General features: G+C 43.3%; 1 protein-coding gene across 1 annotated transcript in view; it reads right to left on the bottom strand.

Annotated features, from left to right (window-relative positions):
- Positions 1-27,500, bottom strand: part of ccdc102a (coiled-coil domain containing 102A) — a 57,211-nt gene that overhangs the window by 25,758 nt on the left and 3,953 nt on the right. The window contains exons 2-6 of the mRNA XM_058400926.1: positions 12,160-12,907; positions 8,779-8,996; positions 8,314-8,422; positions 7,679-7,795; positions 6,317-6,526 (exon numbers count right to left, since the gene is read on the bottom strand). Of these exons, the coding sequence (XP_058256909.1) occupies positions 6,317-6,526; positions 7,679-7,795; positions 8,314-8,422; positions 8,779-8,996; positions 12,160-12,813 (1,308 nt within the window). The 5' untranslated portion in view covers positions 12,814-12,907. The remainder of the gene's footprint in view (positions 1-6,316; positions 6,527-7,678; positions 7,796-8,313; positions 8,423-8,778; positions 8,997-12,159; positions 12,908-27,500) is intronic.

The following is a 27,500-nucleotide window of genomic DNA, read 5'->3' as shown; positions in this document are numbered from 1 at the left end:
CATAAAAATGTATTGGGAGATTTGTTAAGTTTCTTAGCACAAGAAAAATAAAGTTTCTCTGTAAAATGAAAGACTGTATATTTCTAGATAGATAAATAGAGAAAACGACAGACGACAAGAAAGAGAGAGAGATATGAGAGAGAGAGAGAGAGAGAGAGAGAGGGGTTAGTATGGCATTGTTAATTGTAACTATAACGTATTGAAAATAGCAGATAACTGTTGTTCATTAATAAACAGTCGTTATAATGAAGTAACACTTCACTGTTATGAAATTATAATAATAATCCACTTTGCTCTTCATCACACTTTACATCAGAACAAATCATTTTTATAAAACCATACGTAAAAAAACTTCCTTCTGCTTCTCAGAAATTTTTATTATTGTTCATGATCTGTAACCGTGTTAATGTTCACCAATTTCCTGTGAAACAACATTCTACAGAAAATTACATCCCATGACGTTAATTTGAAGGCAACAACAGATGTCCAGTGATTTCTACAAATGTCCAGTGCCCATAAACTTTAAATCACAGCTTTATGAGATGTAAACAAAACCTCCTCTACACTTCCCTTACTTTCAGATACATATACAGCTTCATCAGAATTAACGTGACTGATGTTGCCAGACAGAAAGTGAGCCTGTTTCTCAGACACTTTTATTGTACTTTATTGACACCAGACTCGGCACAAATATTCCACGGGGTGACTTGATGCCGATAAACAAAGCTTTGAGTTCATCTGCTTGGTGTTTTCGCCGTTAAATCGACTGGAGCTCCTGGGGAGCACACGCCGATGGTCCCAGTGGCTCCTGAGCAACAAAAGTGCTTGGCCCCCTTAATCGCTGCTTGCAGCTATATTTAAATGAATTATTTTTCTCCGTTTGAAAATCTCAATTTTAGTATATAAATGAATAAGTAATTAGATAAAACGAAAAATTCAGGGTTTTTTTATGTTTAATTTTGCTAGATCTTTCCTTAACAGTAATCTTCATTTCCCACAGTTCATAAAAGCCGACAGAGCAGTTGTCAAGGCGTCCAACCAACCGTGTCTGGAATTTATGGCTCTAATTAGGATGTGGCCACGCAGGGGCCGGCGCTAAGATAAATAACCAGAGTTCGCTGTACAGCCAACATGGCTGGAGACACGTTTAAATGTGAGAATCCACATTTTGGCCAAAACCCTCCATCTGTCTGGGTCTGTTTAGTGAAGCAGTGCCCTTACAGAGGGCAAAGAGAACGAGTGCCAGGCCGCCGAAACGACTTGGGATGAGGCGGGAGGAGGGACGGGACTCCAGGGTCAGGTGAAGATGCGGTCAATCACACAGCAGACTTAGAGCTACACTGTGAGGACACTGCGGTGCATCAATCACGTCCCGGTGATTTCATTTAAGCCTGTCTACATGTTTTAAATCTGGATACTAAAAACATATAACCTAATACTTTATATATTTACACACACACACACACGCACACACACACACACACACACAACACTACAGTGAACCAGTAACAAAGAAAACGAGATGCTGTGCACGTTTACACAGACACGTGAGCAGCAACACTGTGATACATGCACTTGTTTACTCTTTATAACACACAGCGCCCCCTACAGGATATTGAGGCCTGCCTTCTTAAGAACAGAGTACAGATGTTTAAAGTGACTAATGAGAGATGTAATAAATCCTTGGGCTCTTTCTGCTCATCCCCGTTTATAAAAACAGAAATAATGACCACATGTAAGCAGCTGTGTTCTGCATAATGGAGCCAAAATGAAAAAAGGAAAGCTTTTTGAATTAAAAGGCTGAGTGAATAGAAAATAAGTCACAATATTTCCCCCAAAAATTTTGGGACACCCTTCCAAATCATTGAATTTTTCAGGGGTTGGGCTCAGCCACTTGGTTCCAGTGAAAGGAACTCTTAATACTTCAGCATACCAAGACATTTTGGAGACTGTGAGCCAGGTCAAAACTGGGACATCTGGCTTTCCATGCATGTGTGCTTTAGCTCTTCATTTGAATCTATTTCATCTGGTAAGGTAGGATTCTGACTTTGCATACTACAGTATGTGTTTAACTTGGTTGGTTCTACAGTTATTTGAACTGTGTTGGTTCTACAGTTATTTGAACTGTGTTATATTGTATAGCTTGTTGATCCTTTAGTGTTGGTCTATGCTTAGTTGTCTCAGGTGATTAATCAAGAGTAGTTTCAGTCTCCCTTAAGGTGTGAATTGTGGGCAGGGCTCGCTAATTTATATTGAAGGCTCTCCTCTACAGACACGAGTGTCTGTAGCGGTTTGCATCTAGCCAGGTCAAGACCTGTTTATAGTAAGTGTCTACTAACATACTTTCTTGTCCCGTTACATTTTAACTTGCACTTAACCTCACTTTGACCAAACCAGACGTGCCTCAAACCCCTCTCTGTTCTTACCTCTTTCATCTCAGCTTCAGCCTCCCACTAGTCCTTTGATTTTCTGGCACTAACTGAGACCTGGATATCCCCACAGAACACTGCTACACCGACTGCTCTATCCTCTGCCTATGCTTTCTCTCACTCACCATGAGAATCAGGCAGGGGTGGTGGTACAGGTCTGCTGTTGTCCTGGAGATGGTGTTTCACACCTCTCCCCTTGTCTCATCTCACCATCTCTTCTTTTGTATTCCATGCAGTTTCAGTTACATCTCCAATCAACCTCTCCATCATTGTCATCTACCATCTTCCTGGTCCCCTTGGAGACTTCATGGAAGAAATGGACATACTCCTCAGTGTCTTCCCTTCTGACAGCACCTCTCTGACGGTCCTTAGAGATTTCAACCAACCATCTGACAAGCTTCAGTCTTCTGACTCTTCTGAATTCGTTCTCCTTGTCATTTAACAGCTGCCCTCCAACACACAAGGGAGGAAAAGTCTTGGACTTGGTCTTCACCTGCCCTTCCCCAGCTACAGACATGACTGCTACCCCACTTCATATCTCAGATCATCACTTGGTATCCTTCACTATCATTCTCCCTGTACTACCCAAATGTAACTCCCAACATCCCTCTCTCATCCGTCGGAACCTTCACTCTCTCTCTCCTTTCTCTGTAACTTCCTACACTCTTTCATCTCTTCCTGACTATGACTCCTTTTCCTCCTTACCCCTAGACTCAGCTACAGACACTATTATCTCCTCTCTTTCATCAACCATGGACCTTCTCTGCCCTTTATCCACTAAACGCAGGAAGACTTCTTGTCCTGCTCCTTGGCTGACAGATGTGCTTCACAACAATTGAAGAGAACTACGAACAGCAGAGAGGAAGTGGAAGAAATCTCAACTGGACGCAGATCTCACCTCTTATTGAATGCTTCTGTCCAGATTCTCTTCGGACGTGACTTCTGCCAAGACTTCCTTGTACAAGGAAAAGCTTGAGGCTTCTGCACAAGATCCCCGAAAGCTCCACAACATCATCTCTGCACTACTCAACCCTCCAACTCCACCTGCTCCATCCTCCCTGACCGCTGAAGATTTTGCCACTTTTTACACAGAGAAGATTGAGAACATCTGCCAGACCTTCACATCCGCCCCTACTTCATCTACATTACACAGCCAGGACTCAGCTACTCATTCACTGAAGCATCTCTCAACCATAGCAGCAGAAGAGGTTTTGCAAATCATCCACTCCTCCAATCCCACCACCTGCCAATCCCTTCCACTATGCTCCAGACCATCTCACCTGACCTCCTGCCCTTCATCACCACAGTCATCAATAGATCCATTACATCAGGACAGGTACCAACTGCCTTTAAGCAAGCAAGGGTTGTCCCTATACTAAAGAAACCTGCTTTGGATCCCTCTGACATTAATAATTACAGACCAGTATCACTCCTCTCCTTTCTTTCAAAAATTCTCGAACGAATTTTTTATAAATCAGCTGTCTGACTATCTCCTGCAGAATAACCTCCATGATCCCAACCAGTCTGACTTCGAAGCAGCACATTCCACAGAGACTGCCCTTTTGGCGGTCATTGAGAAACTACATACTGCTAGATCAGCCAAGCTTCATCAGTCCTCATCCTCCTCGACCTTTCTGCAGCATTTGACACAGTTAACCCCTCAGGAGTCTTAGAATTTGAGGAACAGCATGGGAATGGTTTGCTTCCTACCTGGATGGTCGCTTATATCAGGTAACATGGAAGGGATTGACATCTGCCCCACACAGACTCTCTACTGGTGTCCCACAAGGCTCAATACTTGGTCCTCTCCTTTTCTCCCTCTACACTCACACTCTTGGCAAACTTATATCCTCACACGGCTTTTCATACCACTGCTATGCTGATGACACCCAATTTATCTTCTCCTTCCCTCCCTCAGATACCACAGCTTCTGCCCGAATCTCAGCGTGTCTGGTGGACATTTCATCCTGGATGAAATCCCAGGTGATTTATCCCCAGACAAGGATCTTGCATTGTCTCTGGACAACTCAATGATCTCCCCTTCAGCCACTGCTCGCAACCTCGGGGTAACCATGGACAATCAACTGTCCTTTTCCTCCCATGTTGCCAATGTGACACGCTCATGTTGGTTTCTTCTGTACAACATCAGAAGGATCCGACCATTTCTATCCACACAGGCTACTCAAGTGCTTGTTCAGTCTCTGGTTATTTCGAGACTGGACTACTGCAACTCTTTATTGGCAGGTCTTCCTCTGAATGCAACTCGTCCACTGCAAATGATCCAAAATGTTTTCAACCTGCCTAAGTTCTCCCACACCACCCCACTGCTGTGTTCCCTCCACTGGCTTCCGGTAGCTGCACGCATCAGATTCAAAACACTGATGCTTGCCTACAAAACCAAGAATGGACCAGCACCATCTTACCTCAAAGACCTTATTACTCCTCGCTCCCTCTGATCCACTAGCACTGCCCGACTGGTCCCACCATCTCTCAGGGTAAAAGGTAGGTATTCATCTAGACTCTTCTCTGTTCTGGCACCGAGGCGGTGGAATGAACTTCCCCTAGATGTCCGCACAGCAGAGTCTCTGACTGTCTTCAAACGACATCTTAAAACCTACCTTTTCCTGAGGCACTTAAACTAGCTCTTACCTTTCCCTGTTTATGTATTGTTATATGGTTTATTAAAAAAAAAAAAAAAATTTTTCTTTTTCCAATTTTAGGCGAATGGTATCCTAAGTCTGTAACCTATTGAACCAGTAGATAGTGACTTAAAGCACTTTTGTATGTCGCTCTGGATAAGGATAATGCACGTGAATGTAATATGGAGTTGTCCCGCCCTTTGCAGCTAACAGCTTCAACTCTTCTGGGAAGGCTGTCCACAAGGTTTAGGAGTGTGTTTATGGGAATTTTTGACCTTTCTTCTAGAAGCACATTTGTGAGGTCAGGCACTGATGTTGGATGAGAAGGCCTGGCTCTCAGTCTCCGCTCTAATTCATCACAAAGGTGTTCTATGGGGTTGAGGTCAGGACTCTGTGCAGGACAGTCAAGTTCCTCCACACCAAACTCACTCATCCATGTCTTTATGGACCTTGCTTTGGTCACTGGTGTGCAGTCATGTTGGAACAGGAAGGGGTCATCCCCAAACTGTTCCCACAAAGAGCATGAAATTGTCCAAAATGTCTCGGTATGAAGCTGAAGCATTAAGAGTTCCTTTCACTGGAACTAAGGGGCCGAGCCCAACCCCTGAACTCAATAACTTGGAGGGGTGTCCCAATACTTTTGGCTATATAGTGTACGGAGGGGAAACACAATGAAGAAACTTTATATGCAAATAAGAAGAGAAACACTTCAGCAAATAAGAGCAGAGATTTATTTTTAGCGAGAGGACGGAGTGGTGTTATATTTATTCTGTGGCTATAGCTAGCTTGTGAGCGCCATCAGTGAAACCATGGCAACCAGAAGTAAATTAAAGACTAAGGACACGCCCACTCACGAGAGAGCACCATGAGAAATGAAGGTGGGGTCAGTGGTGTGAGCAGTGGTTGTGCATGCAGCCATGTTTGCTTCAGTGGTGAATGTTTCTTGCTGCTTACTCTAGAACCTCTCATTAGGGTTCTGTGTAGAACCTTTTAGTTAGGAACTAAAGATGTGTCTAAAGATGTGACTACTGACCTACATGATGCACCGATTTTTTTTTTTTTAAAAACAAAAACACAAACAAACAACCTGAGATTTATTTTCTTTAATAAAATGTTACTAGATGTAATTTTTGTAAATCATTTCTAATTCGTTGGATTATGTTTTTTTGGAGATGATCATTTTGTGACGGTGAAGGTCAGAGAAAAGTGTAGACTGGGTGGCTGTGGTCAGCATTCTCCTGCCCTCACCTTGTTCCTCTCGAACAGCTCGCTCTGGATGCTCTTGAGGTCGGTGTCCAGTGCGCTGGCTGCCTGTCTGCGTTTGCGTGCCAGCTGCTCCTCCAGGTCCTCCATCTGCGCACGCAGCTTCTTATTGTCACGCTCCAGTGCCAACTTCTCCGTCTCCAGTCGCTCCCTCCTGCCCCACTCCGCCGCGTTCTCCACCTGCAGACGCTCCATCTGCGCGCACACACACACACCAGTGGAAGGTAGTAATACGCATGTGTGTGTATGACCGTAGTATAAAATTTACACACTTAATACTCTTCAGTTTTCTCTAAAGGTTATATGAAGAACAATGAACTGGTTCCCTTGCAGAAGTTCTATGCAGGATTTTTTTTCTGGATGCTTAAATAATCCAATGAGGTGCGCACACACACACACACACACACACTGTTGTCAGGTATGTACATCACACAACATTTACATTTTTGTATTATTGCACCTACACCAATCAGCCATAACATTATGACCAATATTGTGTTGGTCCCCCTTTTTGAAAATAGCCCTGACCGGTCCTGCACTGTGTATTCTGACCCCTTTCTATCAGAACCAGCATAAAATTCTTCAGCAATTTGAGCAATAGAATAGAATAAAATAGAATATCTTTATTGTCATTGGAACATGTAGCATGTCCAACGAAATTAGGTGCTTTACACATTACACAGGATACACGGATGGATCGGAGCCTTCTCTCCCCACGTGCCTCAATGAGCCTTGACCACCCATGACCCTGTCGCCAGTTCACCACTGCTCCTTCCATGGACCACTTTTGATAGATACTGACCACTGCAGACTGGGAACACTCCACAAGAGCTGCAGTTTTGGAGATGCTCTGATCCAGTGGTCTAGCCATCACAATTTGGCCCTTCGTCAAACTCACTCAAATGAAAACAAATCAAGAATTGGGTGTCTAGGGGAACCCACATTTGGTCCGTCACATGTTTCTACCATTACGTACATATTTAGTGATTATAAAGAGATAAAAACCCAAATCCATGCACACACACACACACCACACTAAGAGACAGTGAGGTAAACCCACCATTTCTAATACAAACACTGGAAGGTATGATTTGATCCTGACCTGCTGTGTGACCTCACGTTATTGTTTATCTGTTTGTCTGCAACATCCACACACACACTAATAATTAAAGTATAGCTCAATCTCTAAAATCCAAATCCAGCATCAGATCAACAAATTTTGCCCCACTTGCTTTTTTTGTTTTGCTGAGCAGGTGTACTAATAAGCTGTGTGTGTGTGTGTGTGTGTGTGTGTGTGTGTGTGTGTGTGTGTGTGTGTGTGTGTGTGTGTGCGCATGCACGCTTCACCTCTGCTCGAAGCTCGGCTAGTTTTTTGTCCATGCTGGTCCGAGCTCCGAGCTCATCCTCCAGATCTTCAGACATGCGGCCGAGTTCATCCTGATGTACCTCCTTCAACAAGTTCAGCTGAGAGAGAGAGAGAGAGAGAGAGAGAGAGAAATTTTTCTGTTATTATTTAGAACATGTGGCATTAATTTCCACTTTTTTGTTTTTGAATATAACTAACAGATCAGCAGCTCAACAGCAGCCTGAACACAAACCCCTCATCACACCTCCACTTCTACCTGTGAGTTTCTCTGACTCACTGATTCATTCACTCATCCTCACTGTGGTGCATGTTTTACACAGAACCAGAGTGCCACCTGCTGGAGAAAACCCTTTAAGCACCATGTTTAAACTGCTCCTGCAGTCTACTCCTCATCCTGAATATTCTTCATTAGTGATGGGAATGGGAGGAGGACATGGGGGCGGTTCCATACTTGCATATTTATTCATGAATATTCATAAATGTTGACATTTTTGGAGATGTTCTGGAACCATATCAGGCATTAAATTATAATTAAATTAGATTTATTTATAAAAGATTTATTTATTTACTTATTTATTTTTTATTGAAATATTTCCCCACCCCCTCCCCCTCATACCTGTTTGAGAGCTTCCTGTTTGCTCTTATTCAGTTCCTCGTGCTTGAGCTTCCACTGACACAGCTCCACCTCCAGCTTCTCAATGTTCTTACTGAGTGCAAGTTTATCCCTGAAAACCACACACACACACACGATTTTGTAAATGTGAAGACAATTTTTAGTTCAGGTTAGACATGAAAACATTTCCACACAGCTTTAGTCAATTATTTAAAATAATAATAATAATAAAGTGTTGATTTAAGAACACACTCTGGGATCCTCGATAAAGAATCAATCAGAAATTTGTTCTATTTTGACTTTGAGTTTTATTTTTATTCTTTTACAATTTTTATATTAAAAATGGTTAGAGAGAGAGAGAGGGAGAAAAAGAGTGAGTGAGAAACAAAGATAGAGAGAGAGGGGGAAAAAGAGAGAGAGAGAGAGAACAGTGAAAGGTGTTAGATCCCATCAGGAGTGTGTTCTCACTCGCGCTCTTTCAGCAGGACTTTCTGGGACTCGTCGAGACGCAGCTGCAGGACGTTGAGTTTGCTGGAGTCCTCGTCCAGGGTTGCCAGATCCTCCCACAGCAGCCTGTTCCGGTCCTGGCGGCTCAGAGCCGTACGCAGGCTGCTCACGCTGCGAGAGTCCCACGAGTCCGGAGCCTCGGCTTTCGCCCTTAGCAGAGCCTCCAACAGCTGCAGCTCCTGAGACACACGAGATAACAATCTCAGAGGAGATGAGCTGAGCGCGAGAAAACCACACACACACACACACACACCTTTCAGTACAGAGGGAAAAACACACACACACACACACACACCTTTTAGTACAAAGGGAAAAACACACACACCTTTCAGTACAGAGGGAAAAACACACCTTTCAATACAAAGGGAAACATACACACACACACACACACACACCTTTCAGTACAGAGGGAAACACACACACACACACACACACACACACCTTTCAGTACAGAGGGAAACACACACACACACACACACACACACACACACACCTTTCAGTACAGAGGGAAACACACACAAACACACAGGAAGTAGAAACAAAGCTTCCTGTTTACATACATGCAACTACATAAAAATAAATAAATAAATAAATAGCTGTGAAGCAGATCATTTTATTTCCATCAAGATTACTTTTCTCCTTTATTTTCTTTACCATTCTAACAGTACAGCTTATATACAGCCAGCTCTATAAATAATAGCATCCTAAATAACATTATTATTATTATTCCCAAAAACAAAAACACTTCTAAGAATCATAAAAAAAAGTTATTATGGAAACAGTTAAATAAGAAAATTAACACTCATATGAAAATAAATAAGAAAACTTATATATACACTCAATTTTTTAAATAATATAATTATTTAATAGTAAGACTATTAATGCTGATATTTAAGTGATTAATAAAGGAGATGACGACATTTTCAGACACAAATCAGAATTATTGAGCAAAATTACAGGCACTTGTTTTAAAATATTAGAATTATTATACGGCTAATCTACTGACACGCTTGAGGAAAATTTACAATAAATGACTCGTGTTGTCCAACGATCACAGTTCAGCTCATTCTTCTAGACTATTAGACACCGTATAACTGAATGACATTTACACCGACCAGCCATAACACTATGACCAAACAAACAGCTGCCAGAACAGTCCTGACCCGTCCTGCACTGTGTATTCTGACCCCTTTCTATCAGAACCAGCATTAACTTCTTCAGCAGTTTGAGCAACAGTAGCTCGTCTGTTGGATTGGATCACACGGACCAGCCTTCACTCCCCACGTGCATCAATGAGCCTTGACTGCCCATGACCCTGGCTCCAGTTCACCACTGTTCCTTCCTTGGACCACTTTTGATAGATACTGACCACTGCAGACCGGGAACACCCCACAAGAGCTGCAGTTTTGGAGATGCTCTGATCCAGTGGTCTAGCCATCACAATTTGGCTCTTTTGGTCAAACTCGCTCAAATCCTTACACTTGTCCATTTTTCCTGCTTCTAACATCAACTTTGAGGACAAAATGTTCACTTGATGCCTAATATATCCCACCCACTAACAGGTGCCATGATGAGATCATCAGGCTTATTCACTTCACCTCTCAGTGGTCATAATGTTATGGCTGACCGGTGTATAATCAATAAGAGAAAATGATCATCAGATGAAATTAAAGAAACACAGTGTGTGGAAAAGAAAGTGTATTTAAACCCGAAAAGATCACTGAGTGCACAGATCACTGTAGTTGTGCTGCAGGCTTTATTCAGCAGGGGGCAGTAGAAGTGTTTCACAGCCACACAAACGCACTAGAGTGATGTGTGTGTGTGTGTGTGTGTGTGTTTTACACAAGCAATAAAGTTCAATCCTGTTTTGGATGCAAATCTGTTTCCTCTGTAGCATCAAGACTGTGTTTCTGTTTGTCAGTAGAACTGAAGAGGAACAGGAGAGATGACCTCTTTCATAAACAAGACGTTTCTACCCACAGAACTCCTTTAATCCCCATGATTGAGATCAGATTTTTCTCCCTTTTACCTGAATCTGAATCACAGTCAGCGGCTCAGAAACTTCTCAACTCCGTGTAGCTCCTCGGACATCTGCTATTAACTGAGAGAAGAACTCTTGAAATGGATTCTAAGTGCGAAGTTCATCTAAAACCAACGACAGTTGGAGACGTTTACTTCCTGAGGTAAACACAGCAGGTAGGTCAACCTCCATGAGTGATCACGGCATGAACATGCGGCACGGTGAAGCCGGTGTGTGCCGGTGTGGACAGAGGGATGTGTTTGAGGTCTTATGAAGCTTGGTGAGGTCCAACAAAGCCAACTACACAAACATAAATCAAGACTGTGTGTGTGTGTGTGTGAGAAAGTTACAGACGCCCACAGTGTGCCTTAGACTCGAGTCACAGAGAGTGTGAATGAGTAAGGGACAGAAGAGATTATGGTCACTAAAAAAACCCAAATGCTCTCACACTTAAAGGTCAGATCTGACACTGATATTAATTTGAGTTCTTTAGCACAGGGTTCCAGCACAAGATTCCAGCAGAGACCCACTCAGTGCACGTTCTGTTCCATTATGCGTATTAACACACACACAATTATTTAGTGATAATTAAAAGCCCATTAGGAAAATCAGAGTGTGCTGAAGCGAGCGTGTGTCTGTAAACGAGGAGAGCGAGGGATGGGCGTTCTGCTGCGGTTTCCCCCCGGGGCGAAGAGAAAGAAGAGAAGGAGGAGGAGGACACAGAGAGCCCTGGTTCTAATAATAAGACAAAAGGAAAAGAAGGCCACAAACTAGAGCATGCAGAAATGCTAGATTAAAACAAGACGTGTTTATAAACGCTATTAAAAACTCAGCCAAACATCGGGGCTACTGGTCATCAGGTGTAAATTATCTAAATATCAACAGATTTTATTTTCTTGCTTTTGAAAAGATCCTTCAGTGTTTATACACTTTTGTGAGCAATAAATAAAAACATAGCTCTCTTTAGTTCCTCAGCAAAACACATCATTCTTCTGATTCACATTCACACTGATGTGATTCATTCATTTTCACTAGTAGTTATGACTCCACCCACAAAATGCTGACATCACTAGTTCTCTACTCTTGTTTTTAGTGCTAGTTGTGCAAGCAGTGGAACCATTCAAGGATATAGCCCCTTGCTGCAGAACCAGTTCAGGGGGTAAAGTCAAACCCAAAGTCCAGGAGGTGGACACTACTGTGTGTGTATGGTGTACAATGGGCTGGGTTAGGCTTGTAGGAGGAGTTGGATCAGGTCAAGCTCCGCCCTCCTGGTTCTGCAGCGAGGACTGCGCAGCATTTCAACAATCATTCTTGCGACTCACCTTTTGCCGGTCTACTTTCTCGACTCCTACATCTCTGACAGGTTCTGGTTCTGGCGAGCCTGGACCGTCTCCAACACTCTCATCCTCGTGGCTGTGCTGTTTGTCAGAGTCGGTGGTGGAGGAGTTGGATATGGGAGAGGAGACAATGGCGTTTGACGGACAGCTCTGATCAGCTCTCAGTCTCTGAACCTCGAGTTGGAGTTGCTCGTTTTCGGAGGCCAGCTCCTGTCTCTCTCTCCTCACTCCCGTTAGCTCTTTCGTGAGCGCGTCCAGGCGCTGGCGGAGCTGTCGGACTTCGTCCCGTGCTCGGTTCCTCTCTGCGCGTACTTTACTCCATTTCTCCCTCCAGTTGGCCGTGCAGTCTGACCACCAGCGCATCGTCTTCTCCATCTGAGCGGCACGAGCTCGCGCTTCCTCCAGCTCCCGCAGACGCAGCTCCTCGCGGCTCTCCCAGTCCGCTCCCGAACCCATACCGTCACAGCCCAGACCGGGGGACAGCAGCAGGGGAGGGCTAGCGCTGGGCGTCCCCACCGTGGGGCTTGGCGTGTGGGTCATGCTGTCCGGAGAACGCACTCGGTCCGGACCCACGCCCAGGCCGCACAGCAGACCCGATTTAGCCGCCTCGGCCATGTGAGGGCTGGGCGTGTGGTTCATGACCGAACCGATGATGATTAGTGCAAGGGCAGGAAAGCTAGCAGGCTAACAGGTCGGCTCTGACTTGGGACACATGCCGAGTCGCCATGACATCCTGTAAAGAAAGCAGGAAAAAAAAGGGAAAAATTCTGATTCATTTAAGAACACACAACAAATATCCAAGTTACTTATAAATCTGTTGCTAAAACACACAAAACATCTACATAACACTGAAAATCAGGTCATTTATAAGCAACAGAAAATTCTCACTGAATATGGAAATTTTTCCAGTTTTTCCAGAACAGAACTGGGTCTGAGGAGCTGAAGAAAACACAACAGATGAACAGATCCATTTACAAAAACAAATAAATCTACACCACATTGCCAAAAGTATTGGGACACCCCTCCAGGTCATTGAGTTCAGGTGTTGGGCTCGGCCCCTTAGTTCCAGTGAAAGGAACTCTTAATGCTTCAGCTTCATACCAAGACATTTTGGACAATTTCATGCTCTTTGTGGGAGCAGTTTGGGGATGACCCCTTCCTGTTCCAACATGACTGCACACCAGTGACCAAAGCAAGGTCCATAAAGACATGGATGAGTGAGTTTGGTGTGGAGGAACTTGACTGGCCTGCACAGAGTCCTGACCTCAACCCCATAGAACACCTTTGGGATGAATTAGAGTGGAGACTGTGAGACAGACCTTCTCGTCCAACATCAGTGCCTGACCTCACAAATGTGCTTCTAGAGGAATGGTCAAAAATTCCCATAACACTCCTAAACCTTGTGGAAAGCCTTCCCAGAAGAGTTGAAGCTGTTCTAGCTGCAAAGGGCGGGACAACTCCATATTACATTCATGTACATGGAAAGGCAGACGTCTCAGTTTTGACCTGGCTCACAGTCTCCACTCTAATTCATCACAAAGATGATTTCTCTTCAGACTCATCAGACCCGAGATCAGTGACAGTGTGAGACCTTTCACTACTAATGGATTCTGAAAGATTCTTCTCTTTTATTAGCCGAGTCTGAGATGATGTCAAAAAAGCTTTAAACACCAAACACAACCTGGACGTGTCTCGCTGTCTGTTATCCGGACGTGTTTAAGGAGCTGAACCTTTTATTTTTCACGTCCCAGTTTAACACACCCGTAAAGTAAAGTAAAGTAAAGTAAAGTAAAGTAAGCTTCTGTGCCACTGATTTTGTTCCTGTTATGACTTTACAGAGGACTTGATGGCACTCCAATAATGGCGAATTGGAGACATGCAGGATACGAGACAGATGTGTTAGGAGTAAAGGTTTCAGAAAAGCGCTCAGAATATAAATCTCAGGAGTTAATTGTCCATGTAGAGACTGTAACATGTTGGACATGTGCTAGCAATCAGCAGGAAAAAAAAATCCCCATGATGCAGTTCTGCTATATAAACATTAAACCTGGCCATTTTCCTGTTGACTCCTTTTACAACAGAACCACAACGAGACGAAACAAGCAGCAGAATAAAGTGCTACAAAACACACACACCCCATCACAGAGCTGTTGAGGCCCAGAGAAAGTTCCAGGGCGGTTCTGTGGCTTTTGCTCGTAGTTACACAAAAGAACTCACACTGCAGGAAACTCAGAGAGAGAGAGAGAGAGGAGAGAGAGAGAGAGAGAGAGAGAGAGTGTGTGTGTGAGGTATACATTTTGACCAGCAATTTAAAAAAAGTTGATAACACAAAAATACGAGGAGAAGAAGAGTCATGACAACAAGATACAAAAACAATCCAATCAGACAAGATAATATGAGGCGACAGACAAAAAAAAAAAAAAAACACCAGACAATATAAACCACCACAACATCAAAACAAGAAACTGGGGCAAGAACACAACACCTCCAGATAAAATCACTCCCTGAATAATGCAAAGAAGTGTAAACTGCTCTGTCCTGAGTTCCAGCTTCACCTCTGACTAATATACAGCACTGACACTGGAGACTCCTTACACACATCAAACACACTGCACACAGCAGGCCATCATCCTGAGAGCTCACTAAACATCATCATCATCATCGTCGTCATCATCATCATCTTCATTAGAGTCAACGTCGTCATCGCAGTCATCTTCTTTAGCATCATCTTCATAGTCTCCAGTGTCGTCATCATCACAACACTGCACACAGCAGACGTCTGTACTGAGACATTATCCGCATCACGTGTCCTTGTTGGAGACTCCTCATGTCCTCTCTGCAGTATGCTAATGAGCTGCACCGAGAGGAAACAGGAAGTCACTGTGGGTTCTAACTACACACTTCACATCTTCATGTTCCTTTTCCCCTCCAGAGAAACCACAAAGGAGAACCCAAAACCACAGTGTGACCTGACCTTTACATTCGAACACATCTTTATTTCTCTTTATTATAAAATAAACACTGAAAGTCTGAAACCATTCAGATATTTATTTACTTCTTTAAAAAATACTTTTACAACTTTTGTCTTATTCATTTGCAGATAAAATTCACATGTAGAAAAAAAACCCAAATCATTAAAGATTCCAGAAACAGAACAGCTTTTTTTTTTTTAATAAACAGAACTTCTCTCAGATATGTCCCCAGGTGCAGCAATACATCTCACACACACATGCCCTGAATACACCTGGTTGCCATAGTAACAGCAGCCAGCACCATTCCCCATTCCCTCCTGGTTCTATTAATAGCGTTAGTGGAGTGTGTGTGTGTGTGTTCATGAGATTCATGAGAGTTAAATTACTAACAGTGAAATCAGACTAAAGCTCGATGATACCAATTAATCAAGTTTCATTTGCATAAAGAATCCCATCATGTCCATGCAGCATCCTGATGGCGCTTCATCACATTACTACAGCACACTCTGCTCTGCTCACTCAAGCAGCTGCAGGACATGCGATAACAATCCAGCAAAATGTGAGAGTTAAAACTTCCTCACAGTAATGCACTCCAGACCGAACGATGTAGAGAGAGATGGACAAGATAACGGGCAGGACTGGGACTCACCAACAGGGAGAGGAACACGAGCAGGGGAATATCAAATTCACATAAACACCGTCAGAGAGAGAGAGAGAGAGAGAGAGAGAGAGAGAGACCTAGAAAAGCAGATTCCTGTCTAACTGGGACACAGAGAGTGGACACTCAGGATGGAGAAAGGTTTCCTGTCTGAAAGAACAGAAAGAAACCAAATTGTTGTGTCCAGGACGATGTATTTATTACACAAACTGTTGTGTTGTGAAATAACTGTTCATGCATGTGACCACTGGCTCCTGCCTCTTGTGGGTGTGGCCTGTCCAGCACTTTGTTAGTAATAGTAGTAGCTATAGACACCTCTAAAACTCGGGTAAATTAAAGAAAACACTAATCATTGTGAAAGCCAGCCACTTGATACACAGTAAAGCTAGCTAACTAGCCTGTACTAGCTCCGTTCACTCGCCAACAATCTCCACTCCTTCCTTCCATGCTTTATTTTTCTTCCTGTACACACATATTGATAATGGATTGGATCTGTTACTTCTTTACAGCATCATAACTGAGGCCCAGAGTCACGGAGATCAGAGCTCCGTCTCGCGTGTAACGTACGCAGAATAGAAACGATTGTTTGTTGTCTGCTAGCACGAGACTCCGATTTTCACTCACGTCTTAGCCAACACTGTGATTGGCTCGTTTTACCGGGGGGTGGGTGGGACTTGAATGATACAGCAGTGCTTGTTTGATGCTCGCGCAGTTGGAGGTCTCAGAGTCTGTGTCTGTGGTTAGAATGCAAGGCTCCGTTTACAGAACTGTCCATTTATTTCAGATTGTTTGCTGGAAAGAGTTCAAAGCCTGAAGTGGAAATTTAATCCATGTCAGAGAGAGAGAGAGAGAGAGAGAGCGCGAGAGACAGGGAGGGACAGAGAGCGAGAGAGAGACAGGGAGAGAGGGAGAGAGCGAAAGAGAGAAGTGAGGAGAGAGAGAGAGAGAGAGAGAGAGAGAGAGAGAGAGAGAGAGACAGAGAGAGAGAGAGAAAAAAGCACAGTTTGGTCAGAATTAGAAAATGTCTGGTTTGACTTTGTGACCTCGGGGTTTTTCCACATCTCCCTTCCTCGCTCCTTTCCCAAATCTCTTGCAGCCCTCTCTCATTTTTAACTGTAGTTTCTTGCAGTCCAGCGAGGGCTGAAGAATGGGCGGAGTTTTCGGGGGGGGGGGGGGGGTTACAATCTTCAGCTGCTTGGGAAGCTTCACATTCTGTGTGAAATTCTGGCTTTCAAACACTTCTGTTTGAATTCACTGTGACACGGTGTGTGAGAAGCCTGGGGTGTGAGTGTGAGTGAGAGTGCACCTCAGTGTGTGTGAGAGAGAAAGAGAGAGCACCTCAGTGTGTGTGTGAGAGAGAAAGAGAGAGCACCTCAGTGTGTGTGTGAGAGAGTAAGAGAGAGCACCTCAGTGTGTGTGTGAGAGAGTAAGAGAGAGCACCTCAGTGTGTGTGTGAGAGAGTAAGAGAGAGCACCTCAGTGTGTGTGTGAGAGAGTAAGAGAGAGCGACAAAGAGAGAAAGCACCTCAGTGTGTGTCTTCTCAGAAAATGCTAAAACTGATCACCTAAATGAGTACTGTATGTAAATTAATTCCAGTTGTTTAATTTTGTTCTGGTTTTGATGGCAGTTGTTATAATCTTCTTGTAAAAAGCGTTAGGTAAGAGTTAAATAAGTGGGCATGTCTTAGAAGCTCTCTCTAAAGTTCCTCATCTCTACACACTTGTATCGACAATCATCACACTCTCTAACACACTGTCGTTCCTCCTCTTGATATTTTCAGTCTGTCGTCTGTTCAGTAGCATGACACTGATTACGTCACAGTGTACTAATTGGCATCAGAAATAGTTATGGAATCAGGATACCGAGTGGATCCCTGGAACCGGAATTCCAAGCTAAGGGGCATTTGATTTGTGATTCTTGGTGATATCTGTATCATCTCACACGTTCTCACTTGCAGCTTTTACTGTGCAGATCTGTTGCTGGAGTGAACTGAACACAAGCACTTCACGCAGCTCAGTTTCTAAAGCATGCCTAACTTCCTGTTATTATTGAACACATCCTGACTCTGCCCACTCCCAAGCCAGACATTTCCGCAGAACTTTCAGACAGGACACATCTCTGCGTCGCTTAAACAAACCTGCAGCTGTTTTAGTAAAACAGCAAGGGACTGAAGCAGCTTTACATGTCCCGGTCAGCGAGGGACCGAAGCAGCTTTACATGTCCCGGTCAGCGAGGGACCGAAGCAGCTTTACATGTCCCGGTCAATGAGCCGTTACTATGGGAACCAGGGGCGTACTGGCCATCAGGAGCACCAGGACATTTCCCGGTTGATGGTTGTTCTGGCCTGCTGCCACTAGGAATGTATCTACGGACCGCTCAATCTATGAATCAGGAAATCGTGGAGTGAAAATGACATCACCACATGACCCAACGTCAGCCACGCATTGCTTAATTGGCTATTTCCAGAGGCAGGTAATTGGTGTGTTCGATTTGAAGTGGCGCTGCACAGACCGATAGGTATATGAGGTCAAAGTACAGCGAGAGTGACTTAAAAGTACTTGAATATGCGCTAGAGTCACTCTTGCAGAGAGAGAGAGAGAGAGAGAGAGAGAGAGAGAGAGAGAGAGAGAGAGAGAGAGAGAGAGAGAGCGCACCTTGATAATCCATGTGATTATTTTGCCCTCTCATTCAAAATATTTTGATTTATTTACTAGTGCTAATTACTTACTGTTTGCTCTTACTGGTCTGTTCTTATGCCATTGAGTGAACATTGTTATCTGTTATTTACATTGTCATAGCTTTTGTTAAGTTTGTGTGTCTGATACTTTTGATATACTGTACTTGATCACTGGAAATACATAAAATAAATATTTCAACATTAGAAAATGTATCTGTGTAAAACTGTAACCCAATTTTATATCTGTCTGTGGTGTGGTAGTATAGATAGTGTATTCCTAATGAGTTTTTGAGGGTTCATTTAGGCCTTTTTATTAGTTTATAATTGATCTGGTACCCGTTACATCAACTAATAGGGTTAGCCTATCAGATTTTAGTCAAATTCCCAGCTGAATTATTGTCCCAGTCTGCCACTGATGGGAACAATAAGGTGTATATAAACTGGTTTGAATCTGCTGATCAATCGTCTGCTTCTGGTCAATCGGATTTGAGAAGTTCGCAGTAAACGGTGCTGTCTGGAGTAGAACAACCTGAAATAAACAAAGTTTGCTGTAGGTCTGATTGTCTGCCGTATGATTTGCATTAGAGGTTTTGGACACATATGAATAAAATGGAAGCTAATCAGTTAACCTAACACCGCAAGATAACAACATGCAGCACAAAGGATTAAAATCCGTTAATCATCAAATACTGAAGACAAGCTGAAAAACATAAATGTGAGTATCGAACTCCTCCAGATGCATCCCGGTTCTTAACTGACATCTAAAATAATTCTGTTATGCTGAAGACAATTTCAGTGTATTTCTAAGCGTGGATCATAAAGCACAAATCTCATTGCGATTTCTAAAGAGAGACCCAAGGCCTGCTTTTCTCATTTATACGTAGCACAAACAATAAAACTGCATTCTGGTGTTTATGAGCCATCATGGCAGGTTGTCAGGTCAGGGTCAAAGCCTGGTTCCCCACTGAACAGAAGCGACAGATCGGGGGGGGGGGGCTTCCCTAAGTGTCTCATGAGCTGCGAGTTGATTCTAAAATGCTGAATGATTTACACAACAGCCAATAGCATTTAAGACAGACCATAACACACCCCTGACCAATCAGTACACTCCCAATAGACAGCGAGCTAAATAAAAAAAAAAGACAGCACAGAGACGTTATTTTTTAAGGTCAAGCATCAGTGTTGCCAATAGTAACAGAGAGCTCCATGGTTGTCACAGAAAGACATCAGACACGTCCGAGTGGGAAAAGAAAAGTGACTCATGGATGGAGACACGGAATGAGCACTCAATTGCTCTTAAACAGCTCCAAGTCGGTTAAATTCTCCTCTTACAAGCTCCACCCACTTCCACATGAAAAAAATCCAAACATTTATTCTCAGTTGGAAAAAGGAAGTGTGTGTGTGTAGACACAGCCAAAAACACACATACACACATTTACCGCCAACAGGCTGCTACTGAACAACAAGACACACACCCGGGGCGGGGCATCCGCATTCTAGAAAGCGTTTAATTGGATAAAGACAAGTACAGGATGAGTCATGAAGCTGAAATATAAACCGAGAGAGGTTTTCAAAAAGCACATTTAAACATCACTTGTGTATGATGTGGTTCAGAAATGTCCAGACCTCCAAAAGCAGCATTACTCTCAGAAGTCCTGCTTCTGCTCTGGTCAGATGTACAACTAGTGCTCTCTCTCTCTCTCTCTCTCTCTCTCTCACCGAGAGGCCTCTAATAACTGCTCGTACACTGCATGCTCGGGTTCCTCCCTCCTAAACCCGCAGACCGCTGCTCTGGCACATCTGGCAAACTGCTTACGAGTCCAGAACGTAGAGAAACTGGCCCAGAGAAGGGGCAGAGGATTTCCTGATGATGTAGTGCCTCTGATCCCGGCTGGATCCACTTCTCCTCCAAAGAAGACGACAAATAGGTGACGTAAACCTGCTCCAGAGCGAGAACTCAAAGGGGGAGGGACATGCAGTGACCCTTTGAGAACACTTTCCACCGCTTTAATCCTCATTCCATCAGACTTCCTTCCTGCGGTTTTCTCTCCACAACACCACAAATCCCCATCAGTGATTACACACAAAGACTTTTCTGTCATTTCAATCCAACTGCACATACTGACTGAACTGTTTTGATAGAAATATATAAATAAATACGCCCTAAAACCAAGCATTATATTTAAAAATCTCCTTTTTACATGGAACACAAAACCAGTCCTAGGTAGCAGCACCGTTTATTGTCCACTCAACTCCCAAAACGTTCTCCAAATCTACACCCATCACGTGTCACGACGGCCTCCATATCCACAACCTCAGAGCAAACACGAGGACTCTGATTCAGACGATTGCTTTGACGACCAAGACAAATACTAGACAAGACTAGCCATTTAACTGAAGCAAAAGTAATGGCGCCCTCTCTTGTACTCTTGACTGAATTCTTCAGGTGTTACATATTTAATATAAAGAAGTCATATGGGTTTTAACATCTGTTGTGAAAGGAGATGTATATACATACCAATTAGGCATAGCATAAAATGACACACCTGCCTAATACTGTGCTGGTATTGGACTCCAGCGCATCCCACAGATTTGATTGAGATCTGGTGCATTATCCTGCTGAAAGACGCCACAGTCATCAGGGAATACTGTTTCCATGAACACATGGCACCAGGATGCACTATGGGAAGAAGGCGGAGGCAGTGTCCTGCTTTGGGCAATGTTCTGCTGGGAAACCTTGGGTCCTGCATCCATGTGGATGTTACTTTGACACGTACCACCTACCTAAGCATCGTTACAGACCATCTACACCCTTTCCCTGATGTCTGTGGCCTCTTTCAGCAGGATAATGCACCGTGCCACAAAGCAAAAATGGTTCAGGAATGGTTTGATGACCACAACAACCAGTTTGAGGTGTTGACTTGACCTCCAAATGCCCCAGGTCTCAATCAAATCCAGCATCTGTGGGATGTGCTGAACAAACAAGTCTGATCCATGGAGGCCCTACCTCGTAAGTTACAGGACTTAAAGGATCTGCTGCTAACATCTTGGTGCCAGATTCCACAGCACACCTTCAGGGATCTAGTGGAGTCCATTAGGGATGCCACAATACTCAATATAATATTGAAGCGTTCAGTACGACCACGGTTCAGTACACGTATGTCAACCGCGTTTTTTTTCGTTTTTTCCTTTAAATAATAATAACCATGCATTTTATTACTCTCTGAACTGCCTGTTTGTGTTTGCCTGTACTGTATGTCTATGTGCTGAGACAGACACGCCTCCCCACAAGTAAATATCCAATCAGTGAGCGCTAAAGTTAGGGGCGGTCTAATCTAACCCTGGAGAGTGGTGAAGTGAGACAGAAATACAAGGAAGCAGCTCCGTCTCTCAGATCTGTGGTGTGGGGACATTTCGGATTTGTTGTGGACTATGATGCCAATTAAACAAAAACGCTAAACAAAAAGATGACTGTGTTTAAGCGCTGTTCTACACGAGTTACCTACTCAGATGGAAATACTTCCAACATGACCACACATCTGCAGCTCCATCACCCAGAGACATCACTGTGTGGAAGCAGGATGGCAGAGCAGGTAACACAGGCATCCAAAAACAACAGTCCCCTATCTGATTCCTTCCAGCATTCAGACACAACTGGTTCAGAGAGACAAAAAATAATTATAATATAATAATTGCTAAAGATCTGCAGCCGTTTTCTGTGATCGGTGATGTGGGCTTTCGGCAACTTATAAAAAGTGCTCGAACCGCGTTACACACTACCGACACGGACTTTGTTCCCGACCTCTACGAAAAAAATCGAAACCGAATCTGCTAAAGCACAAAGTCTTGCTCTAATACCAGATATTTGGACCTCGCGGGTAACAGAGTTATCTCACTGTGACTGTTCATTACATAGAGGATTGGGAAAAAAGAGCGCCGTCTAAACCCGTCTCCTGTAATAAAGTCATACAAGCGCTAATTTTTATCTCTCACTATTTTCAGTACTCTATGAATGTGTACAAGTTGATTTTTGCATTTAAGTAAAATAAAGAGAATTGCAACTAAAACCAGTTTTTTTCTTCTCAACATACTTACTGTTCCCGTCACCTAAACAAAGAATAATGGGGAAAAACCTTTAATTTGCCAAGCCACCCGAACCGAACCCAAAACCATGGTTAAAAAAACGCGGTACGTATTGAACCGTGGGTTAACTGTATTGTTGCATCCCTAGAGTCCATGCCTTGATGCCAGGGCTGTTTTGGCAGCAAAAGGGGGACACAATATTAGGCAGGTGGTCATAATGTTATGCCTGATTGGAAGGATGGTGGACATAACTAAAACTTCCACAAAGTGTACAGCATGAACACAAACCAAGAACTCTATACACATCTGGCAACTTTCCAGAACGTCACTGCAGAGAACAGGCCGCTAATTTACATACAAACAAAAATAAATAAATAAACAAATAGTAAGAACTGCATACTGAATCTATACCCTGCAGAACATTACTCATTTGCATACAGCAAAAATAAACAAATAAATAAACACAGACATACCTCCACTATGAAATGCTGAAAATCATGACTATATAAACTCAAACACCCCTTCCTGTTACCCCCAACAGCACCAAGATTAACTTCTGCAGCTAATCAGTTAGGAACAGCATGCAAACAACCTCAATACATCAGATACTGCAGTGTTACCATGACGACAACCATTCGCTCCTCTATATCGATAGCTCGGGTTAGCTCACCGCCGATTGTCGTTATTACCCTCTCTTCTCAAGTGTGATTGGTTTAAAAGGTGTGGAGATCATTATATTTAGTGACATTACAAGCGAGTTCATGTGTAGCTCCACCTCAAATCAGGTTCTATTTGAACAAAAACACCCATTAAGGTTCAGAGCTTTTTAAATAAATGACTAATTAATGCAACAACATGTAATTATTATTCATTTCCATCATATATAAACCAACACACACAAAAAAACAAACAAACAAAAAAAACAAACAGATTTATGACATTTTAAAAACTCATTCTTCGAGTCTTAGGGCCACATAAAATAGGGGGGGGTGGCACAGGAAGGAGATAAAGTCTCAACACAGCAATCCGACATCAGCGCAATAAGACAACGTTTAACTCCGATTACAAACACTCCGATTTCACTTCCTGAACACAATTAATCATTTAGTGCTGGACGAGTTCCACACTCACTGATTTAATCCTTCAGCTGCTAAGGTCAGAGCTGTCTTTAACGGTGGAGAGCTTGACTATCATACATCTCACAGACTCCACTTTATTACTCTTATTATTTGTTAAATATTTAATTAAAGTCCGCACAGAAAGAAATTTTATATATACACACAATCCTGGAAAAACATGATGATAGCTAGAGTAAAAGCTTAACACTGAAAATTTCTACATGCTACAACAAATTAAAAACAGTAGGAAAATGTTGACCAAATCTGCTGACCAATCAGTTTGTAGCTGCTATTTATCTTTAAATACAAATCCTGATAACTGCATTATCAGAAAGTGCATGAGGACAGAACGGATTAGAATATCGTCATGTGGCTCAGGACTAAAACTCACACAACCTCTCCAAGACACTGACGACATGAGTGAGGAAACGTGGTATTAATTATTTTAAAGCTAAATTATTTACAGATTTTTACAAATATTCCACTTTTCAGTGTTAATGCAATTAAAATTATTTCAACAGGGATGTGTGTTAGAAATCCTACAAGAGAGAGAGAGAACACAAAGATGATAAAGATGTTCAAAATAAACAGAAAGAAGAAAATGAAGTAAGGCGCATGTCATCTAAACTGACCGGTCATCTGTCAAACAGCCTCAGAGTCAATCGTTTGGTCACTCCATCACACTTCCTCTCACTCTCAAACAGTCACGAGCAGACAGAAGGGACAGAAACGTCTGAAAGTGCTGCGTTGGCATGGCAACGTGATGTTTTCCAAGCCCATCTGTGAAATCGGTGAGTAAAATCTCTGGATTTTAAAATGATCTACTCTTGTAGTGAAGAACAAGCAATCTGTCCTGGACACATCAGAGAGATTTACATTTACATTTCTGGCATTTGGCAGATGCTCTTATCCAGAGCCACATGCAAAAGTGCTTTAAGTCTCTATCTATGAATACATTAACACTGGTTCAATAGGTTACAGAAATTAGTCTAAACACCGAGTTGGTGTGTTTGTGTTTTTTTTAAACATATAGTACATAAAAACAGGGAAAGATAAGAGCTAGTTTAAGTGCTTCAGGAAGAGGTGTCAGTCGTCGTTTGAAGAAGGTCAGTGACTCGGTGGTACGGACATCTAGGGGAAGTTCATTCCACCACCTCAGTGCCAGAACAGAGAAGAGTCTAGATGCAGACCCATCTCTGACCCTGAGAGATGGTGGGAGCAGTGGAACAGTGCTAGTGGACCTGAGGGAGCAAGGGTCAGTGTGAGGAGTAATAAGAGATTTGAGGTCAGATGGTGCTGGTCCATTCTCGGCTTTGTAGGTAAGGGTCAGTGTTTTGAATCTGATGAAGCTACAAGAAGCCAGTGGAGGAGCAGCAGTGGGGAGGTGTGGGAGAACTTGGGCAGGATAAAGACAAGTCACACAGCAGCATTTTGGATCATTTGCAGTGGATGAATTGCAGTCAGAGGAAGACCTGCATGTAAAGAGTTTCAGTAGTAGGGATGCAACAGTTAACCCACGGTTCAATACGTTTTTTAACCACGGTTTTGGGTTCGGTTCGGGTGGCTTGGCAAATTAAAGGTTTTTTTCCATTATTCTTTGTTTAGGTGACAGGAACAGTAAGTACACTATATTGCCAAAAGTATTGGCTCACCCATCCAAATAATCAGAATCAGGTGTTCCAATCACTTCCATGGCCACAGGTGTATAAAATCAAGCACCTAGGCATGCAGACTGTTTTTACAAACATTTGTGAAAGAATGGGTCGCTCTCAGGAGCTCAGTGAATTCCAGCGTGGAACTGTGATAGGATGCCACCTGTGCAACAAATCCAGTCGTGAAATTTCCTCGCTCCTAAATATTCCACAGTCAACTGTCAGCTGTATTATAAGAACGTGGAAGTGTTTGGGAACGACAGCAACTCAGCCACGAAGTGCCACGTAAACTGACGGAGCGGGGTCAGCGGATGCTGAGGCGCATAGTGTGAAGAGGTCGCCAACTTTCTGTGGCCTTCAGATTAGCTCAAGAACAGTGCGCAGAGAGCTTCATGGAATGGGTTTCCATGGCCGAGCAGCTGCATCCAAGCCATACATCACCAAGTGCAATGCAAAGCGTCGGATGCAGTGGTGTAAAGCACGCCGTCACTGGACTCTAGAGCAGTGGAGACGCGTTCTCTGGAGTGACGAATCGTGCTTCTCCATCTGGCAATCGGATGGACGAGTCTGGGTTTGGCGGTTGCCAGGAGAACGGTACTTGTCTGACTGCATTGTGCCAAGTGTAATGTTTGGTGGAGGGGGGATTATGGTGTGGGGTTGTTTTTCAGGAGCTGGGCTTGGCCCCTTAGTTCCAGTGAAAGGAACTCTGAATGCTTCAGCATACCAAGACATTTTGGACAATTCCATGCTCCCAACTTTGTGGGAACAGTTTGGAGCTGGCCCCTTCCTCTTCCAACATGACTGTGCACCAGTGACCAAAGCAAGGTCCATAAAGACATGGATGACAGAGTCTGGTGTGGAGGAACTTGACTGGCCTGCACAGAGTCCTGACCTCAACCCGATAGAACACCTTTGGGATGAATTAGAGCGGAGACTGAGAGCCAGGCCTTCTCGTCCAACATCAGTGTGTGACCTCACAAATGTGCTTCTGGAAGAATGGTCAAAAATTCCCATAAACACACTCCTAAACCTTGTGGACAGCCTTCCCAGAAGAGTTGAAGCTGTTATAGCTGCAAAGGGTGGACCAACGTCATATTGAACCCTATGGATTAGGAATGGGATGTCACTTAAGTTCATATGCGAGTCAAGGCAGGTGAGAGAATACTTTTGGCAATATAGTGTATGTAGTGAATATTAATTTCCAGATGAATAAATAAACACAGATTAAATAAACGAAACAGCTGTACTCTCCATCCGGCTGCTTCAGTACTGTAAGAATTGTGTATTTTCTAAGTGTATTTTATTTATTTTCGATCGTTCTTTATAAAACTGGCCAAAGAATCATGAGCACAAATCCAAGGACAGACTCCTCTGTGTAAACCTACAGGATGCTAACACAAAACACACACCGCAAGGACAAAGATGACCAGCGTGGTGGTAAAAGGAAGTGGACACACGGGTCTGTCCGTCTCTTCACATCGTTCCTCTAGGACTCAAAGAGACGAAGAGAGAGAGAAAAGAAGAGCATGACATCTGTGGGCGACCTGAGGGATCCAGATGTGGATCGCAACATTCTTTTGGGGGGAGGGAGGGAGGGAAAGAAAGAAAGAAAGAATTTATTCCAATGGTTATGTGAAGCTGTTTAAGTCGTGATGTGATGTTGATTATTATTATTATAATTATAATTATGGAACTGACCATAAATAATCAACAGGAACCTCCTCAGATAATTTTACACAAGAATATAATTAAATGGATGAGTGATGTGCAACATGTTCAGTGTGAGCGAGAGATAATACACAAGATGTGTTAGTGATCAGTATTATTTAAAGTGTGTCACAATCATACACCATACATTTACAACTGTCCAATCTCTCTCTGTTCAGTCTGATGTCTCTCTCTCTCTTTCTCTCTGATCAGTCTGATGTCTCTCTGTTCAGTCTGATGTCTCTCTTTCTCTCTGTTCAGTCTGATGTCTCTCTGTTCAGTCTGATGTCTCTCTCTCTCTCTGATCAGTCTGATGTCTCTCTCTCTCTCTGATCAGTCTGATGTCTCTCTCTCTCTCTGTTCAGTCTGATGTCTCTCTCTCTCTCTGTTCAGTCTGATGTCTCTCTCTCTCTCTGTTCAGTCTGATGTCTCTCTCTCTCTCTGTTCAGTCTGATGTCT

This window comes from Hemibagrus wyckioides, linkage group LG10 (assembly GCF_019097595.1).
Source record: "Hemibagrus wyckioides isolate EC202008001 linkage group LG10, SWU_Hwy_1.0, whole genome shotgun sequence".
NCBI classification, from domain to species: Eukaryota; Metazoa; Chordata; class Actinopteri; order Siluriformes; family Bagridae; genus Hemibagrus; species Hemibagrus wyckioides.
This window is presented reverse-complemented; position numbering and strand designations above follow the sequence as displayed.